The sequence below is a fragment of the Acomys russatus genome, chromosome 18 (assembly GCF_903995435.1).
Source record: "Acomys russatus chromosome 18, mAcoRus1.1, whole genome shotgun sequence".
NCBI classification, from domain to species: domain Eukaryota; kingdom Metazoa; phylum Chordata; class Mammalia; order Rodentia; family Muridae; genus Acomys; species Acomys russatus.
This window is the reverse complement of record NC_067154.1, coordinates 6,484,893-6,498,167: the sequence shown is the minus strand read 5'-3', so window position 1 is coordinate 6,498,167 and position 13,275 is coordinate 6,484,893. Positions and strand designations below refer to the sequence as shown.

The 13,275-nt window shown below is 44.1% G+C and overlaps 1 protein-coding gene across 1 annotated transcript; it reads left to right on the top strand.

Annotated features, from left to right (window-relative positions):
• Positions 1 to 822: 822 nt before the first annotated feature.
• Positions 823 to 1,918, top strand: LOC127202081 (60S acidic ribosomal protein P0-like). Its single transcript, XM_051160682.1, has one exon. The coding sequence runs from the start codon at positions 887 to 889 to the stop codon at positions 1,838 to 1,840; it is 954 nt and encodes a 317-aa protein (XP_051016639.1). The 5' UTR covers positions 823 to 886; the 3' UTR covers positions 1,841 to 1,918.
• Positions 1,919 to 13,275: the final 11,357 nt, after the last annotated feature.

The window sequence follows — 13,275 nt, the reverse complement described above, 5'->3', positions numbered from 1 at the left end:
GCAGCGCCGACCGCATAGCCTGTTCTGTTTTGGCATATATCTCTTAAACCTTTTCTGGTTTTGTGGTGTCTTTGAGGTTCTTTGTCTTATTCATTAATGCTCATTGTAACTTCTAGAAACCATCACATCAGAAGCTGTACTGAATTTGAAAGACTTTCTGGCTGTGTTTTCTAATTCCCTGGGGAGCCTAGATGGCCTGTCTGTTCTCTGTGCCTTTCTGGACCGTTGCCTTGGTTCTGCCAGGGCTGTAATTAGTCCCCACATCTGCTATTACACGGATTGGCTTGTGGGTAGAGGTTTCACAGATTAACACAAACTTTTTTTTTTTTTAAGTTGAAGGGTTCTTAATTAGTTTAAAAATAGCTCTCAACTCAGCTCATGAGCAGCGGTTTATGGATTGTACAATGTGTTCTTGTACTGAGGTTGAGATGCAGATGGGGAAACAAGGTTGACAAGAGGCCATCTGTGGAAGAGCAACTTGCAAAAGAAAGGGCATGGCTGGGTCCTTGTCTTTTTCTGTCTCTATTGCTAGCTGCACACTGGGTGGGGTTGGGAATTCTATCCCCACAGCTTGGAGTCAGGGAAGGAGGGCTGAAGTGTAGGGGTGGGGTGAGGCAAAAGTTCCACGTAAGACTTAAAGCAATCGCAGGAGGCAGTGTGCTTTCACATCTTTAGGTTCAAGAGCCTTTTGAGCATGTCAAATATGCCAATGAAGGCCCCAGCAAGCTTAGGGGAGCCACACACTAGTCCCATATTTCCACTTGTTTTAAGCATCATTTATATGATACATGAACATATAAAAGTCATGAGTTTCGTCTCTCTCCAGGCGTCCTCATTAGAGTGACATCGTCTTTAAACCCTGCGTGGCAATCCCTGACGCACCGCCATGATGCCCAGGGAAGACAGGGCGACCTGGAAGTCCAACTACTTCCTTAAGATCATCCAACTTTTGGATGATTACCCAAAATGTTTCATTGTGGGAGCAGACAATGTGGGCTCCAAACAGATGCAGCAGATTCGCATGTCCCTTCGAGGGAAGGCTGTGGTGCTGATGGGCAAGAACACCATGATGCGCAAGGCCATCAGGGGCCACCTGGAAAACAACCTCGCTCTGGAGAAGCTGCTGCCTCACATCCGGGGGAACGTGGGCTTTGTGTTCACCAGGGAGGACCTCACTGAGATTAGGGACATGCTGTTGGCCAATAAGGTGTCTGCGGCTGCCCGTGCTGGCGCCATCGCCCCCTGTGAGGTCACTGTGCCAGCCCAGAACACGGGTCTGGGGCCTGAGAAGACCTCGTTCTTCCAGGCTTTGGGCATCACCACTAAAATCTCCAGAGGCACCATTGAAATTCTGAGTGATGTGCAGCTGATAAAAACTGGAGACAAAGTAGGAGCCAGCGAGGCCACACTGCTGAACATGCTCAACATCTCGCCCTTCTCCTTTGGGCTGATCATCCAGCAGGTGTTTGACAATGGCAGCATTTATAACCCGGAAGTGCTTGACATCACTGAGCAGACTCTGCACTCTCGTTTCCTAGAGGGTGTCCGCAATGTTGCCAGTGTCTGTCTGCAGATTGGTTACCCAACTGTTGCCTCGGTGCCACACTCTATCATCAATGGGTACAAGAGGGTCCTGGCTTTGTCTGTGGAGACTGACTACACCTTCCCTCTTGCTGAGAAGGTCAAGGCCTTTTTGGCGGATCCATCTGCATTTGTGGTCGCTGCCCCTGTGGCTGCAGCCACCCCAGCTGCTCCTGCTGCTGCAGCCCCAGCCGAGGCTGAAGTCAAGGAAGAGTCTGAGGAATCAGATGGGGATCTGGGATTTGGTCTCTTTGACTGATCACCTCTCAAAGCAACCAATTCAGCCAGCTTAATTTGAGAAACACGGGAATAAAGGCATACTTCTCTTAAAAAAAAAGTCATGAGTTTCTTTGGTGAAAATGTTTCCATTGGGCCGGAACAGGAACTGGGGTACAGCTCAGTTGGCGGAGTGCTTGCTGAATATGTACAAAGACCTGGGGTTGAGCTCCAGAGACTGAGTGTGGTGGCATTACAGAAATACTGCCATAGGTTTTTTTTAAAAAGTATTTTGTGAAGAATTGGCATCAAGTCTTTCTAAAAATGTTTGCTATAATTGAACAAAATCTATCTGGCCCTAGACGTTTAAAGTGTACTAATTTAATCTCTTGTTGCAGGTCTATCCATACTGTCTATTCTGCCTTGGGTCATTTTCAGTCACTTATGCCTTTCTAGAGATTTTTTTTTTTTCTTCCCGTCTACCTTGCCTACTTTACTGGTAGAGAGCTGTTCCGAGCATTCCTCTTCAGTCCATCATGTTTCTGTCAGGTCAGTAGCAAATGTTCTTTCTTATTTCTTGTTTGAATTTAGTCTTCTGTTAACTTGTTTTGAGACAGGGTCTCACTTTGTACCTGTGGCTGGCCCAGAACTTTCTATGTAGACCAGAATGACCTAGAACTAACGGAGATTCCCCTGCCTCTGCGTCCTGTGTGCTGGAATTAAAATTGTGTGTCACCATGTCCAGCTTTGACCAGCTTTTCACAGAACAAACTTGTGGTTTCCCTAAGAAAGATACATGTGATGGTAACTGGCGAAGTTAACAGCCTGACAATCCAGTCCCCACAATGCTGCCTACCAGCCCTTAACACAGCAGCTTTAAGGAATCCCTCATACCCAGCCCATAACACTGTCATTCTTGGTAGTCACACTTCACAGGAATATGGTCTTCCATCCCTTGAGAAGACACTTCTGAGTTGAGACGCATGTATCGGAGACAGACGAAGGCTTGCCAGCTGCAAACCTGTTTAGGTGAATGCTCTAAGGAGGCTAAGACTCAACTGTTGGGTTAAGCTGGAGGATCATGAGTTAGGTGGGCTTCGGATATATATCCCTGCTGAGGAACAAAACAGGGGAGAGAGAGAGAGAGAGAGAGAGAGAGAGAGAAGGAGGGAGGGAGATAGGGAGAGAGAGGGAGAAGGAGAGAGAGAGTAGGAGGGAGGGAAAGAGTGAGAGAGGGAGAGGGGGAGAGAGGGGAGAGAGAGAGAGAGAGAGAGGAGAGAGAGAGAGAGAAGGAGGGAGGGAGATAGGGAGAGAGAGGGAGAAGAGGAGGAGAGAGAGAGAGTAGGAGGGAGGGAAAGAGTGAGAGAGGGAGAGGGGGAGGAAGGGAGAGAGAGAGAGAGAGAGAGGAGTAGCTGGAGAGAGAGAGAGCAAGAGAGAGAGAGAGAGAGAGAGAGAGGAGGAGTAGCTGGAGAGATTACTCCAAAGACCCGAGTTGGGTCCCTACTGCTCCTGTTGGGTAGCTCAAAGCTGCCTGTAACTCCACTTCTAGGGGACAGATCACCTTGGGGCTCTAAGGGCAAACTATACTAACATGTAAATGCGTGTGCACGCCCGTGCGCACACGCACACACACACATAATTTCAAAAATAATAAAAAATATTTTTTAAAAGAAAGGAAGAAGAGCCGGGCGTGGTAGTGCACGCCTTTAATCCCAGCACTCAGGAGGCAGAGGCAGGTGGATTGTTGTGAGTTCGAGGTCAGCCTCGTCTACAAAGTGAGTCTAGGACAGCCAAGGCTACAGAGAGAAACCCTGTCTTGAATAACAAAAACAAAAACAGACAAACAAAAAAAAAAAAAAAAAAAAAAAAAAAAAAAGAAAAAAGAAAGTGTCCTAACAACTGTGAGTGTTTCCCATGGGGGACCTGGCTGAAAATGCACAAAAACCCTTGGAGCAAGGCTCTGCTTCTTCCCCTATGTCCAGGTGCACAGAAGGATTGTCTCTTCGCTGGAAATGAGACACTGTAGAAGTCAGAGAGCAGAGATGAGCCCTCCGGGTATACATGTAAGGTGGTTATGTGGTGTTTGTAGGCAAGTCGATTCAGTCTCTATTCCGCAACAACTGCTTCAGAAAACAAATATTCAATGATACGTTTTTTTGTTTTTTGTTTTTTGAGACAAGGTTTCTCTGTGTAGCCTTGGCTGTCCTAGACTCACTTTGTAGACCAGGCTGGCCTCGAACTCACAGTGATCCACCTGCCTTTGCCTCCCAAGTGCTGGGATTAAAGGTGGGCGCCACCATGCCCGGCTCAATGACACATTTGAAGTAAGATAAGGAAAACAGGCAGGCAGTGATGGCACAGAGGCAAGTGGATTGCTGTGAGTTCAAGACCAGCCCGGTCTACAAAGCAAGTCCAGAATAGTCAAGGCTACACAGAGAAACCTTGTCTAGAAAACAAACAAATAAACAATCCGAAAAACAAACAAACAAAAAGGAAAACAGCACTTGGGACCATGGTGATAAGAAATTGGCCCACTTGAGGTAGGGGAGAGAGAGGTGGGGTTCAAGTTCAAACACAGTCTGATTAAATAAGGATGCAAAGCCAGAGAAAAGGGTGGAAGTCAGAGAGTGGGAAAGAAAAGAGCATCAGCCATAATAGGATTCTAGCAGAACCAACCAATATGATTCTTGCTTAAGACAGGCAATACTGTCACATATGACCAGTGGATGGTGGAGGGTGGGAATCCTAGTCAGATCTCAGGAGCAGTGGGTAAAAGATGTGCTAAATTGACTTAGCTGGTATCTTAGTTAAGGTTTCTACTGCTGTGATAAAAACACCATGACTAAAAGCAACTTGGGAAGAAAAGGATTTATTTCACATTACAGATTACAAACATCACCAAGGGAAGCCAGATCAGGAACCTGGGAGCAGAAGCTGTGGAGAGACACTCATGGTTTGCTCATGTTTTTTTAGAGCACTCAGGTCCATCAGCCCAGGGGTGGCACCAGCCATAGTGATTGTTGCCATCCTGGGTCAAGACCCATCAAAATGGAACTGTCAGCATACCCCAGGTCACATGTGATGCTGAGCCACACTACTCATGATCATTATTGAATAACTAAACCAACAAATGCCAGACTTCTGCATCAGTGCCTCTGGTCTCACTGTGTGACACAGGCTGACCTTGAACTCACGGCCCTCTGAGGGTTGGATTATAGTGTGTGCTATCTTTCTTGGCTGCATGCTAAGTTTAAACTTTTAAACTCTTAAAAATGTAAATTTTGGAAATTTTTTATACCACATAAGTTGAAAGAGCAGTACAATAAACATTTTAAGCCCTTTGCCAGACTAAACAAATTCCAATAATTTATATTTGTTCACTCCTTCACCATATAATTGTTTATACACACATGTACATATAAATACATATTATATATTTAAATACATACACATAAATATTTGCACATACATTTTAAGAGGTAACTAGAAGTAAGCCACAGACTTACTGAGATGGCTTGTCTTTAACTACTCTAGTATACACCTATGGAGAAAACTGACAGTATTTTGTGTAATTTGTAACATTATATCCAATGTAAGAAAATGAAATTAACTCAGTAACATCGTGTGGTATGCAATCTGTGATCATACTTCCCCAAATGTCTCTTGCAGCTATCTTCTACGAGTCAATGAAGCTATGTCTGTCTGTCTGTCTGTCTGTCCATCTGTCCGTCTGTCCATCTATCCATCCATCCATCCATCCATGTAGCCCACACTGCCTTCAAACTGCTCCCCATGCTTAGATTCTGGTTCATTACTACTCAGGTGAAGCACATTTGCCACTGTGTCTGGGCGTTGTCCTGTTATCACAGGGCTGTGGAGAGGATCATCAGCTAGCGCCGCTTGAAGTGTTCTTTCCCTCTATAATATCACAATCATCGGTGAGATGGTATTTGTAGAACCCTGCTGCCCACCAGGAAAAAGATGAGGGCAGGTAGAGGGAAAGACAGTGAAGGGGGAAAAAGTGAAGGAGAGTTGGCTGCAAGAGGTGTCACATATGTTGAACCCCACTTAAATGGTGCCTGGGAAGAAGACAGGTGCATCAAAGAGGCATATGCCAAAAATCAGACTGATGTGGTTTCCTAAGTTCAGGGGACATATGTGTCCCTAGCACTAACCATGGAATTAGCATTGTTGACATTTGCACCTAGTTAATTTTCCTACTTTTAAATTAGCCTTTTATTTTAGATATGTCTCTTTATTTTAATTATATCCAATTATATGTAATTACATATTCTTAGTTCATTGCATTATGGCCATGAGCAGAAAAAGCACTTTGCCAAAGTAGTGTTTCGACTCTCCTGATGTTTCCCTCCCTCTTGTATTTAAAGTTCAGTGTGTCCGAGGAAGTGGCATTTATCCACAGGTAATCCATGTTTCTCACTTATAACAGGGCCCTGCATTACATGCTCTTAGTCACTGCTCCTATGCACAGATGGTATATGCCATCATGAAATTGGGTGGGCTTTTGTGACTCTATAAAGTAGTGATGGTATAGCAGTTTAGGTGACAGCAATTTGTCATATAACCCCATCTATCTTGGTAACCTGGCCAAAGTAAATGCAGTTTTTTTTTTAAATTCCAACTTTAATTACTAATATTAGCTCTCATATCATTTATCACACAGCAAATATATTTATATATTCACAAATCTATATCCATATATGGGTAACAGGATGAATACAAGTTAAAGAGGCTGCAGCAGAGTTCCAGAAGTTTCAGAAGAGGGCTGAGAGAGACTCTTTGTGGGAAGCTAAATTCTGCCAAGTCAGAAATCCCATGCTTAGGCTGCATGCTATGACCTTCCAGCTACTGATCTCTGCTGGAGGAGGTCTTTGTGTTCCAGGGCATCCTTGAGCCTTTGACCTTTGAAAGAAGTAGGGAAATTCCTACTGAGAAACACCTGGAGGGTTAAGGAAGTTCTTGCAGAGAGCTATTCAGGCTATTGTGTTCTTCTTGCCTTGGGAGCTAGGGAGAGAGGGATCAGAATAGATCCTATTGGTCTCACTATATAAAGTCTTACTCGTCTGCATTAAAGAGAATCTTGACCAGAAATTTCCTGACTTGATTCGTTATTTCTCGCATCTCTGTATCCTACTTTCAATCCCCACTCCCTCTTTCAGGTGAACCCTGATCCGATTTTTCCAGCGGGCCGGAACTCGATAACTCTTTATTCATAAGACAGTGGACAAAGCCGGGCGTGGTGGCGCACGCCTTTAATCCCAGCACTCGGGAGGTAGAGGTAGGCGGATCGCTGTGAGTTCGAGGCCAGCCTGGTCTACAAAGTGAGTCCAGGATGGCCAAGGCTACACAGAGAAACCCTGTCTCGAAAAACCAAAAAAAAAAACAAACAAACAAACAAAAAAAAAAAAAAAAACAGTGGACCAGAGCAAAGCCAGGAGGCAGCTGCTGCAGTCAAGGTTTGTGAGTGACGCTGCAGGGTTCAACTCTAAAATAAAAGGCCAAACTGGGTCAGGACCCGCAAACACCATGTCAGGGCCAGGGCCAGGGCCAGATGGATAAGCATGGGGACAGGCAGCAGTGGAGTAGGCTGCATCAATAGCAGGGGATGTAGCAGAGCCAAAGCTCCAGGGACAGCAATGGACTCCTCCTTGCTGGCCTTTGACCCACACTAGGTATGGAGGGTCCATGATACCAAAGCACAATATGTCCATCACTTTATGGGGTCTCAGTAAGGGAGATACACTCTTTCCTTGGTCTGGTGTGTTTGGCAAGTTCTTGGGCCTGGTTTCTGTGGTATAATTTTCATACAGTTATGTTGCCTTACTGTCCCAATTCATCCCCAATAAGCTTATAGTGTCTCCCTTTTTATTCCCAGAGACAAGTCACTTGTCAGGCTGTGTTGACTGATGGGTGGAACCTGGCAGATGTGCAATTGCTGGTTCCACCCAGGGGCTGTAGTCATCCGTCTCCCTCAAAGCAGAGCCAAAACTTTCTTGTAAAATGAAGTCCCATAGGGCAAGGTATAGTGTGAAAAACCACTGGAAAGCCCAGCGTGGAGTAGCTTAGAGTAGGGAATAACCTGGTCTCAGCATAGGCTAGGAGTCATCTTTTTTGAGACCCACCCCATGGGAGAGAACCAACCCCCGACAATATTAATGATACTCTGCTATGTTTGCAAACAGGAGCCTAGCGTACATAGGCTCCACCCAACAGCAGAATTAAACAGAGGGTGAGACTCAAGGCCCAACAGTAGGTAAGCTTGGGGAATCCTCTGGAAGAGTTGGGAGAAGGATAAAGGAACCCAGAGGGACAAGAACTCCTCAAGAATCAACTAACCTAAGGCAACACAGAGAAACCGTGTCCCACAAAATAAAGACAAAAAAAAAACAAAACAAAACAAAAAAACAAGACAAAACAAAAAAATAAACACAAACCTAAAACTGGAAATGCTACAGGGAAGGGTGGGGTAACTGTGAAGATATAGGTGTAGGCAGGCATTCCTAAAATGGACTTTAAATATATTTTTATTTAATTTTTAATTTATGTGCATTGGTGTGAGGGTGTCAGATCTTTGAGTTACAGACAGTTGTGAGCTGCCATGTGGGTGCTAGGAATCGAACTCGGGTCCTCTAGAAGAGCAGACAGTGCTCTTAAGCACTGAGCCAACTCTCCAGCCCCCCTAAAATGGACTTTAATAACAAGGAAAGTCATCTGAAGAACTGACACTGATGAATGGATTGTGTGAATCTAAAAGCCATCTTCACAGTGAAGGAACCAGCAGCAGCACAGAGAAGGGACAGCTTGCTGAACGGGAGAGAAATCTTTGCCAGTATATCTGGTAGAGGACTAATAGGTAGAATACAGAACTCAAGAGACAAGCTACCAAACAACCAAGCAATCTTATCAATAAATGGACTAATAAAATGATGATGAGCAAACGGCCAACAGATATATGCAAATGTGTTCAGCATCCTCAGCCATCAGGGAAATGCTAATTAAATAAACACTGAGATTCCATCTCGTTGCAGTCAGAATGGCTATCATTAAGAAAAGAACAGATGCAGCCTCAGTCAGTAAAATGCTTGCCACGAAAGCATGAGGGCCTGAGTTTGAGGCCCCCCAAGGACATGTGGAAAAGCTGAGTATAGGGCAGGTGAGATAGCTTAGCAGTAAAAGTGCTTGCCACCGAGCTTGACCCTTTGAGTTTGCTTCCTAGACCCCCAAATTGTTCTCTAAACTCTACATGTCCATGCATATGCACACACACACACACACACACACACACACACACACACACACAAATACACACATCTTTAATGTTCTTGAAGATGGAGAAGAAAAGTCCTCTTATACTGCTGGTGGAAATGTAAATTAATCCAAGCACAACGGAAAACAGTATGGGGGCTCCTCAGAATAAGATCATCAAGATGGTTTGGTAGGTAAGGATTCTTGCTGACAAAGCCTGCTGACTTGAGTTCAATCCCTAGAATCCTCATTCTGGAAGGAGGAAACCACTCCTTGTAAGTTTTACGAGTTCTCTTCTTGTGGGGCTCTGCTGGATAAGGCTGAAGTCTGACATCTTCAGATAGCCGTTTTGTGCTCTGGCTGCGAATGTGGACTCCCTTTCCTCAGCTGGGTTCCCGCTCCACCTGATCTGGTAACCTCAGACCTTGTACAGCGTGTCACATAGCCCTCAAGGAAACTACAGGCAGGACCCTTTCCTGATAAGGAACTTGTTCAACAAGCACAGGGAATTCCTGGGAGTACCCCCACCCTATGCTGAGGAGATCCTAACCTCCACAAATGACCTTCACTCATACCTAGAAGACATTCCTTCATCCGTAAGATAATTAAGTACTGTTTTCTCCTTTTTGTCATAGGATCTGGCACTACTGCGTGCATATGAGATACTGCACCGCTGTATGTAGATTAAGAATCCTGGCACCCTTGGCCCTAGCAGTCAGACACATGCACCCTCAAATCCCTCCCCACTGCCCACGGTTTATACATAAAGGCTTGCTAGCTCTCGTGCTCGACATTCCTCCATGATGACCATCTGAAACTCCATTTTTTTTTCCCCTGGGAGTGAGGGGGGAGAGCTGCTGACCCCGGTGAAGCATTGCTAGGCCTGCATCTCACCAGACCTGCCTGCCAGCAGGTTTCAAACATCTGCTTGCTTCCTATGCTGTGTGCTCACCGCAGCAGCTGAAATGAGGAAGGAGCTGTAACACTTTTGGTATCATCATTGGCTTGTAGAGCTCCCAAGTCTCCCCACTGCCTTCTGATACCAGCCATCTTGTTCTAAAAGGGCTAAACTATAACACTCTGTGGACATCACCCTGAGTGCTTTAGGCTGTCCTGGAGCAAGAAAAGGGCACCTTAGAACTCTTGACCTCGAAGCCTGGTCTCATCCAGAGGCAAGCAGCACCTGGACCAGCCCGCCAGAGGTGGATCCCAGTCCACCCACTGCCGGATGATGAATGACATCTTCTAACCTCTGTGCCTGTGTCATGGCACACTATCCATCAATGTAAAAAGAAATTCACTGGGGGAAAAACCCTCTAACAGCAGGAGTGCCACATGACCCAGCTAAACTAAATAGCTATATAACCAAAGGGCTTTCAATCAGCATACCACAGAGAGCTTTGCACATCAGTGATTATTGTAGCGCTGTTCACAGGAGCTGAGTTATAGATCAGCCACATATGTCAACACGTGAGTGGATTAAAAAATGTGACACTCACAATGCCGTTTTATTCAGATGTTTAGAAGAAATAAGTGTTTTTAGGAAAGCGGATGAACTTTTGACCTTGTTAAGGGAAATAAATCAAACTCACGTTAATTTTTTGTTTGTAGTTCCAAGAATAATATTTTGCTGATTACACATACATACCATTTCAATCTCAAGAATAGAGATAATAACAACACCTGCAAAACAATGAAGAAATTATTTTAAATTTTATTTTTTAAACATATTTACGTGTATGAGCGCTTTACCTTTGTGACCTTTGTTTTTGCCTAGTGCCTTCAGAGGCCAGAAGAGGGCACTGGATCTCTGGTACTGACTGGAGTTAAAGATGATTTTGAGCTACCATGTAGGTGCTGGAAACTGAACCTGGGTCTTCTGGAACATCAGTGACTACTCTTAATCTCTGAAGTATCTCTCCAGTGCTCTTTAACATTTTAATTACTTTTAATGGTGGGCGTTCTATATAAGTATATGCAGGTGTATATTACTGTGTTGGCCAGTGGGGTTTGGAGATCAGCATCAGGTGCATTTCTTGATTTTTCTCTCCACTTTATTTTTGAGACAGTGTCTCTTACTGGTTGGTCCAGAGTTTGCTGTTTCTGTTACACTAGGTGGCCCATGAAACCCCTAGGATCTTCTTGTCTCTGTCCCCATATCCAGGCACTGGGGTTTTAGACCCATGTTTCTGGTTTCGTGTGTGTTCTAGGGATTTCAACTTAGGTGTTCACACTTGCTCTCCTTTACCCATTGAGGTGGATTGAATAAGAATGGCCCCATAGGTTGATGTGTTTGAATGTTTAGAGAGTGACACTATTTGAAAGGATTAGGAAGTGTGGCCCTTGTTGGAGAAAGTTTCTGGGGGATGGGCTCTGGGGTTTTAAATGCTCAAGCCAGGCCGGTGGCTCTCTCTCTCCCTGCTGCCTGCAGATCCAGATGTAGAACTCTCAGCTCCTTCTCCAGCACCATGTCTGCCTGCATGCTGTTATGACCTACTATGTTGATAATTGTTGATAATGAATTAAACCACTGAAACTACAAGCCAGCCCAATTAAATGCTTTCCGTTAGAAGAATTGCTGTGGTCATGGCGTCTCTTCACAGCAATAATCACTGACTAAGGCACTCATTGATCTATCTTTATAGTCCTTGGATAAACTCTTTGAATACATTATAAATTCCATTATCTTCTTGGCTTATCAGAATCCGCCGAGACCCTTATTTCTTGGCTGTTTGGACAGTTAATATTTGACTACATCATTGGACTATTTTAATAGAATGTATGCATAGCCAATGGAAGCCTTTGAATTCTACTGCCACCTACTGCTCATGTAGGGAAGTGTTCCTCACAGTCTACCCATGCTATCTATAGTTCTAACTACTGAAACTTGGTTTTCTAAGCGCTCGTGAACTTTAAATCACAGTCGATGTATTTTTCTCATAGTTTTTGGCATTCCTTTATAACAACTCAGAAGATGATGATTTTTTTCTCATGGGCAAACAAACAACAATGAAACACCAAGTTATGGTTTCATAGAACATGAAATGTTTTTTAAACTTAATGATACAATATTTTCACAATTGATTTTCAAGAAAACCAGAAGGTTCATAGAATCCCTGGAGATTTTCTATCTTCTAACATATACTAAATTGGACGCTAAATTCTTCCATGGACATCGTCCATTCAGAGAGCTTCACGCACCCTTCAAGGCTCTACTTTCATGTTTTCTCTGTAACGCTTTCTATTGTTTTTCAGATTGGAAGTACTTTTCCAACCCACAATTGGTAGTTATTATAATGAGCCACGTAAGGAAGAAAAATGAAAAAATTCAGTTTGAAAAACAGCTTCATGATACTTTCCCTCATTTTCACTTAGTATCCATTCCTGGTTGGTTTGTTTGTTTTTTTTTTTTTTTTTTGCAAATAAATTGGAATCTCAGGAGTAATTTAAGAAGGGATCGTTTTAGGGAAGATAAGACCAAAAACAGGGCCAAGTGCTGTGCAATCTGGTCAGGTTCATTTTGCATACTCTAAACCAATTTACTGGTCTTAAGACATTGCAAGGTGAGAATTTCCAACGCTAAAAAAAGTAAAATCAGGCCAGGCCCCAAATGTAATTCTTATTCTGGGATAAAATGTCAGTTTAAAGAGGAGATATAGGAAGCAAGAAGGGAGAAATTACATGAGCAAAACTCTGTGCAGCTTCTAGACTGTGCTTAGCCGGGAGGCTATGAGGTGATGAGGTTTTGGATTTCAGACGTCCAGGCTTTGCTTCAGATTAACTGAGCAGTCTCCAAAGTCACTAGAGTTCTTTCACAGCTCGAGGATTAATCAGTTTCCTTTTCCATTCCCCTTTTAGGTGTTTATATGCTTTTCTTGTTTAAAGTCATGGCACTCTCAAAGAATCTGAGGCATAGCCCCCGTGACCCTTCCAGAAAACCAGAGGCTTCTTCTGGATCACAATCACTACTAGGCATCCCTAAGTAACCGATCCATGAGACTAGGCACCAGTTACTGCAAATGCCCAGAAGAGCCCTTAAAGGACACCACTCAAGCGGAGGGTGGCAGGTCAGCAACTTCTTCGCGTCCCACCTTCTCAGATAAGACGTATTCGAAGGGCAAGGACAGTGCGGGTAAAAGGTGAAAGAGTTTTTTTTGTTTTTGGTTTGTTTGTTGTTGTTGTTGTTTTTCCTTTTTTTCTTTTGTAGGAACA